Source organism: Panthera uncia, chromosome E1 (genome assembly GCF_023721935.1).
Source record: "Panthera uncia isolate 11264 chromosome E1, Puncia_PCG_1.0, whole genome shotgun sequence".
Taxonomy (NCBI): Eukaryota; Metazoa; Chordata; class Mammalia; order Carnivora; family Felidae; genus Panthera; species Panthera uncia.
Genome location: NC_064814.1, coordinates 10,748,287 through 10,755,660, shown reverse-complemented (window position 1 = coordinate 10,755,660; position 7,374 = coordinate 10,748,287). Strand labels below are relative to the sequence as shown.

The 7,374-nt window shown below is 41.8% G+C and overlaps 1 protein-coding gene across 1 annotated transcript; it reads left to right on the top strand.

The window, feature by feature from the left end:
- Positions 1–471: 471 nt before the first annotated feature.
- On the top strand, positions 472–6,775 carry KRT25 (keratin 25). The gene is made up of 8 exons (XM_049636018.1): positions 472–901; positions 1,191–1,273; positions 1,691–1,847; positions 3,771–3,932; positions 4,018–4,143; positions 4,748–4,965; positions 5,331–5,398; positions 6,451–6,775. Exons 1-8 carry the CDS (start codon positions 473–475, stop codon positions 6,558–6,560), a joined length of 1,353 nt encoding a protein of 450 aa, XP_049491975.1. The 5' UTR covers position 472; the 3' UTR covers positions 6,561–6,775.
- Positions 6,776–7,374: the final 599 nt, after the last annotated feature.

The window sequence follows — 7,374 nt, the reverse complement described above, 5'->3', positions numbered from 1 at the left end:
TCTACTTATGTGGAAAGAACTGTGAAAATAAAAGTAGGAAAGGTCTCAGAAGCATCAATATCTATTAGCATAATAGCCCAAAACCATGACGCCAGATTTTTACTGTGTGATGGACGGACGAGTTTTATCTTCTAAGGATGGAAGTGAAGAGTGACTAACTCACCATTTAAAGATGTAATAAGGAAACTGACATTACTCCACCCAGACCAATTTCTCAGATAACCACCAACCTGAGGGCAACTGCCCTCCTACAGAAAGGAGCCCAGCTAAGTTAGTTACTAATTAGGAAAAATCATCCAATTATGCTAACTTGCTGAGGCTGGCAAGCCATGTTTTACTCTATGTAGGCAGAATTTCGTCCAGAGCACACTTGGGAATTGTCTATAAAAAGGCAAACAGAAGAGTTGAGGAGACGAGGCACTCCATTCTGACTTCCTCCGAGACAGCTGTGCAACGCGCTTGTCCTGACACCATGTCTCTGCGACTTTCCAGCGGGTCCAGGAGGGCCTGCTCCCGTCCTACCGCAGGGTCCCTCAGGCTCTCTGGCGGGGGAGCTGGCTTTGGAGTTGGAAATGCTTGCAGCATGCCCGGAATTGGAAGCAGTTTCTCCTGTGCCTTTGGGGGCAGTTCATCAGGAGGCAACACAGCGGGAAGCAATCTCTGTGCTGGCTTTACGCTGAATGAGGGCGGCCTCCTGTCGGGCAACGAGAAGGTGACCATGCAGAACCTCAACGACCGGCTGGCCTCCTACCTGGAGAATGTGCGAGCCCTGGAGGAGGCCAACGCCGACCTGGAGCAGAAGATTAAGGGCTGGTATGAGAAATTTGGGCCTGGTTCCTGCCGTGGTCTTGATCACGACTATAGTAGATACTTCCCAATAGTCGACGATCTTAAAAATCAGGTAAGAAATTACACTTCACAATCATGTTTATTTCTGAACGTTCTTTTCCTTTCTTCACTGAATACTGAAAACACTTATCGTCCCTATGTGTAATTTCTTAAGGAAATTTCAATTTAGCATTGGAAATAAGCATTGAGTAGATTCAGTTGGTGAAACTCATGATAAAAATGTCACTGACTAGTAACTATATTAATTTTTATTATTTCCATTCCCTACTCTAAAAAAAAAATACTTGTATCTTATTGGCTGTAATAAATTGCCTTTTAAAAGTCAAACCCCCCTTTTCCAGATCATTGCTTCCACCACCAGCAATGCTAATGTTGTTCTGCAGATTGATAATGCCAGGCTGACAGCGGATGATTTCAGACTCAAGTAAGTAGGCTCAGAGAGTGAAAAGGATACGTGGTGATTGATGCAAAACATTAAATTTAATTTATTTTTTGATCCCTCCATTAAATATTACCAACTCTTATTCTAATACTGGTAGAACACTTGGATTTAAGCAGAATATAAAAAATAAACAGAATGTTATTACTTCTTTATATTTGGCTATGAAATATAAAGTATGAACTGCTATAAAAGCAGCATCCCATCCCCTAGTTTCTTTTCTGCCAAAGAAATGCCTCAAATTAAAGAAAATAATAGCTCTTATATATACAATATACTTTGAAAATGTCTCTGTGGCCAAACCTCCCACTTCAAAAGTCCAGACTTCTAGTGTTTGATCACTGATTGGTGACTATTTCTCCCACCATATGACATCCTGGAAAATCATTAATATTCTCTAAGGTATGAAAATGAGCTGGCTCTTCATCAGAGTGTAGAGAGTGATGTCAATGGGCTACGCAGAGTTCTGGATGAAATCACCTTGTGCAGAACAGATCTGGAGATTCAGTATGAAACTCTCAGTGAGGAGATGACTTACCTGAAAAAGAACCATAAAGAGGTAAGAGCTGTCTGCACACATTTTGCTATCCCTCTGCAGATACCTTCCATCTGACAGAAAATAATGCGCTTGACTTCTTAAATAAGAAATTGGTACTAAAGACCCATTGTCAGACAAGCATGAGGCCTGAGTTGTCTTGAGGAATGGCCTCATATTTGTCTAGATTCACCCTTGCTTGCTCTCTCATCAAGTTTCCCATGGAGGGGTGGGGAGGGGGGAATCCTGTTTTCCAGATCAATCAGGGTTACAAGAGTAGTGTTTGGCTAGGTAATTATAGCTAAGTTAAAATGATACAGTTAAGAGATTACATCTAATTACATAAATATACTATAAGCATATCCTAAGAAAACTAGATCTAAATTTCTATGTAATAGTGAAAGATTCAAAACACATAAGCATTTACTTTATACACGCAGTAAATATATACATTTAATATTGATGTATATTCTTTTAAAAAAAATTTTTTTTAGTGTTTATTTATTTTTTAGAGAGATAGAGAGACACGAGTGCAAGTGGGGAAGGAGCAGAGAGAGAGGAAGACACAGAATCTAAAGCAGGCTCCAGGCTCTGAGCTGTCAGCACAGAGCCTGACACGGGGCTCGAACTCACTAACTGTGAGATCATGACCTGAGCTGAAGTCGGCTGCTTAACTGACTGAGCCACCCAGGCACCCCTTGATGTATGTTCTTAATAGATGTATCTATAAAAATAGTGAGACTGAAAATAAATTGTTATATCAAAAATTTTTCTTCCAAATGAAGAGTATACCTCAAAGTGGTCATTGTTGGAAGCTACTTCGAAATCAGATCATACAGCCACTGTTCCTAAGACACAGCTTTGGGATTGCTTTCAGAACCACTGTTTTCTGGGGAAAAAAAAATCTTTATTCTTTGAAAGTGAATTTGATATTTTTAAACAGCCAAAAGGCTTCTACAGTCAAGCCTACTAGTTAACACAGGAGATCAAGCTAAAAATGCTACTTGATTAGTCATGAGGCTGTCTTATAAAAATAACTACTTAAAAAACAACATTTATATGGATATATGGGTTCAACTGTGGGTATAGCCCATGGTTGTTACTGAATACATTTTTGATAAATTAAATACAATTGACTTTTTTAATGCTTCACTCACAGACAAACCCACATGCATCTTTTTTTTTAATGTTCATTTATTTTTAAGAGAGAGAGAGAGAGAGAGAGAGAGAGCGTGCACAGGTATAGGAAGGGCAGAGAGAGAGGGGGAGACACAGAATCCGAAGCAGGCTCTAGGCTCCAAGCTGTCAGCACAGAGCCCGATGAGGGGCCCGAACTCACAGACCTGAGATCATGACCTGAGCCAAAGTCAGATACTTAACCGACTGAGCCACCCAGGCACCCCTATTAATTATAAATAGACAAACATTTATAAATATAAATAAACATAAATACTTATAATTATTTCAATTGTTCAGAATTATTCAGACTCAGCCCCTCAACCCTGTCCATGCTGTGTTCAGGATGTAGCTGAGTCAAGAACACATGGAAGCTGCTCTCTAAGTGGAAGGAAGACCAGTCTACCAATGTGGAGACATTTCAGTTGTAAATGAATAGAATAAGAGATGACAGATAATTCATTTTAAAGATCTTAAGGAATTAAGACTTTCTGTGCAACAGAACTAAAACCAACGGAGTTATAAAAGCAGGACTTTGGTTCACCATATGGAAGAGCTCTGGAACAATTTAAAAAATTCTCCCATAAGGAAACAGGCTGCTTCGTGAGACGGGAATATAAAAAGTAGAGAAGGGTCGTTGCTTAGCTGGGGGCGGGGGGCGGGGGGTGGGGATGTACAGCCAAATGTACTCTAAGCATCCTTCCAAAGCTATGCCTCTGGACTGTCTGTGAGATCCCTGCATACCTGAGCAGCACACTTTTTGGCCTCCAGGAAATGCAGGCCCTGCAGTGCGCGGCGGGCGGGAACGTGAACGTGGAGATGAACGCGGCGCCCGGCGTGGACCTCACGGTCCTGCTGAACAACATGCGGGCCGAGTACGAAGACCTGGCCGAGCAGAACCGCAGGGACGCGGAGGCCTGGTTCAACGAGAAGGTGAGTCTTGCCCAGAGAACAATCCCTCCGCATCTTAGTGACAGTCACAAAACTAAGATTTGCTCCCTCGTTTATACCTTTTCAGAGCGCTTCGCTGCAACAGCAGATCTCCGAGGACGTCGGGGCCACCACCTCAGCCCGGAATGAACTGACTGAAATGAAACGCAATCTCCAAACACTGGAAATTGAACTTCAGTCTCTCCTAGCCACGGTAGGCAAAGGACGAATTCCCACCGTCTCCTGGGGTATCCTTGTAAATATGCGCCAGTTGGGGGCGCCTGAGTGGATCAGTTCCTTAAGCTGAGTTAAGTTCTGACTTAGGCTCAGGTCATGATCTCCTTGCTTGTTGCTCCTGGATTCCAGGCGTGTTTCTTGTGCTGACAGCTCGGAGCCTGGAGCCTGTTTCAGATTCTGTGTCTCCCTCTCTCCCTGCCCCTACTCCCCTGCTCATGCTCTCTCTCTTTCAAAAATAAATAAATGTTAAAAAAAAATTTTTGTTTTTAAAATATGCACTTATTGGTTTTAAGGCCCCTAACCCTTGTGGAAACATATCCGCATACACATTTATGTAACTAACTTAGAACATAAGAAAAGAATAGGATTTTACATAGAACGGCCAAAACAGCCACATTCATGTCTCCAGTTTATTCAACCAGAGACATGTGCTCCTTTTTAAGAATTTCACAGTCTTAACCATGTGTCAATGTGAAATTGAACACAATTGTAGACAAAGTTCACAAGAGAAGAAAATCATCTATCAGAGCAAATTTCTGCCTATCTGTATCTGCCTCAGGTTCTTTCTTGTTCCCTGATAGAAACACTCCCTGGAGTGCTCCCTGACCGAGACCGAAGGGAACTACTGCACGCAGCTCGCCCAGATCCAGGCTCAGATCGGGGCCCTGGAAGAACAGCTGCACCAGGTCCGAACCGAGACGGAGGGCCAGAAACTGGAGTACGAGCAGCTGCTCGACATCAAGGTCCACCTAGAAAAGGAAATTGAGACCTACTGCCTCCTCATCGGTGGAGATGATGGGTGGGTAAAACAAATTTATAGGGACGATGTCCTGTACTGAAGTCCACTTGAAACTTAGATCCCTGGAAAGTGAATGTAAACTAACATGACTGTATTTATTGTCACAAATGCTAAAGATTAAACAGAATACGGGCCTGCCAACATACAAATTAGCAACATCTGACAAAACCAAAAGATGACAAGCCTGTATTAAAGGTATGACAAAAATATCACCTCTAGATACTAAGGCAGAGTCGTCCCAACTGTGTAACTCACGGCAACTGTTCTCACCAAATAGCTAAAGAAAATGCAAGAGTGAATCTAGAATTAAAGGGGTTCCCTCTGAATCACTCTTTGGTGATGTTTCCAACGATATGTGTTCACAGGGCTTGCAAGTCTGGAGGTTACAAGTCTAAAGATTATGGATCTGGAAACATGGGAAATCAAGTCAGAGGTAATTAAAATGAAATTCTGTGTGTGTGTGTGTGTGTGTGTTTTTTTTTAAAGTTTGTTTATTTATTGGGAGGGGAGGGACAGAGAGACAGGGAAACCAAGAATCTCAAGCAGGCTTTGCACTGCCAGCACAGAGCCCCATGCAGGGCTCAAACTCACCAACCGTGAGACCACAACCCAAGCCAGAATCAAGAGTCAGATGCTCAGCCGATTGAGCCACCAGGCACCCCAAAATGGAATTGTGTTTTTATGCTGTCGTATTTCACTTGCAATGTCCAGCTTGGTTGTTTTTGTATTAGGCTTAATGAGAACAGATATGATAAAGATTTATAGTAGATATCAGGGTGTGCTGGGTGTCTAACTTTAGTGATATGTGCTAATTTTAAACAGTGGAATATGTCACCATGTTTTTAGCGAGCCAAGAAATAAAAATTCACCAAAAGTTTATCTATTTGTGCTTCCTACATAGTCCATGCTATTCAAAAGTCTATTAGTCCTTTAACTGATATAATTTCTTATTCATCTTTTCTTTCAGTTTTTTCATTGTGGTAAAATATACAGAACATAAACATTACCATCTTAATGATTTAAAGGATACAGTGCAGTGGCACTAAGTACATTTATGTTGTGGTACAACCATCAACACCATCCATCTGTAGAACTCTTTTCATCCTGTTCTACAACTATTGAACAATAGCTTCCCATTACCCCCTCCTCCCAGCCCCAGGCAACCAGCCTGCTACTTTCCTTCTCTATACATTTGACTACCCTAGGTCCCTCATACAAGGGAAATCATACAATATTTGTCTTTTTGTGATTGACTTCTTTCACTTAGCATAGTATCTTCAAGATTCATCTATGTTGTAGCATGTGTCAGAATTTCCTTCCTTTTGAAGGCTGAATAACATTCCATTGTATGGATATACCGTATTTTATGTATCTATTTATTCATCCATTGGTGGACACTTGGGCTGCCTCCACATTTTAGCTATCGTGATCTTATTAATCTTTTATCAACTCTCTAAAAATCTCCTTTTAAATTTTAATTTTTAGATCTGGCCAAAGCCATAGTGGTTAAGAAAGTTCTTGAGGAGGTAGACCAACGAAGCAAAATACTTACCACCAGGCTGCACTCCCTGGAAGAGAAATCTCAAAGCAATTGATTCGAGACACAAGAGAGAGAATTTGGCAAATACTCTCTAAGAAGAGAGAGCATTGTGTCTGGAAAAATGAGCAAGCCTAAGAAGAATGCCTGTCCTGTTTTCTTTCTGTTACTGAAATATGAGCACCGTCTGGGCAATCAATAGTGCTATCTCCCCACTCATCTGGAAGAATGTCACATACAAATATGATGACTTGATTGTCCTACAGAAAATGTCAGTTCTTTGTATTCAATAAACCTTCTTCCTTTAGCAAGTTACCATGGGTGGTATTGTCTTATCTTTAAAACGTTCATGTCTGTGGTACACATGTATGAACATCTAACAGCTTTTTTTATTATTATTTGTTTTTACATTTGATTTATTTTTTTGAGAGACAGAGAGACACAGAGCATGAGCGGGGAAGGGGCAGAGAGAGGAAGACACAGAATCCGAAGCAGGCTCTAGGCTCTGAGCTGTCAGCACAGAGCCCAACATGGGGCTCGAACTCACAAACCACGAGATCATGACCTGAGCTGAAGTCGGACGCTTAACCGACTGAGCCATCCAGGCGCCCCTAACAGCTTTGAATATATGAAAATTTTAGGGACACCTGGGTGGCTCAGTCAGGTATCTGGCTTCAGCTCAGGTCATGATCTTGCGGCTCACGGGTTCAAGCCCCGCGTCAGGCTCTGTGCTGACAGCTCAGACCCTGGAGTCTGCTTCGGATTCTGTGTCTCCATCTCTCTCTGACCCTCTCCAGCTCACGCTCTGTCTCTCTCTCTCTCTCTCAAAACTAAATAAACATTTTTTTAATTATTAAAAAAAAGAAAAATTT

Coding starts and splice junctions, on each gene's coding strand:
- KRT25 (XM_049636018.1), top strand. CDS start 473: ATGTCTCTGCGACTTTCCAGCGGGTCCAGGAGGGCCTGCTCCCGTCCT. Junction 902..1,190: donor TCGACGATCTTAAAAATCAG/GTAAGAAATTAC, acceptor CCCCTTTTCCAG/ATCATTGCTTCCACCACCAG. Junction 1,274..1,690: donor GCGGATGATTTCAGACTCAA/GTAAGTAGGCTC, acceptor ATATTCTCTAAG/GTATGAAAATGAGCTGGCTC.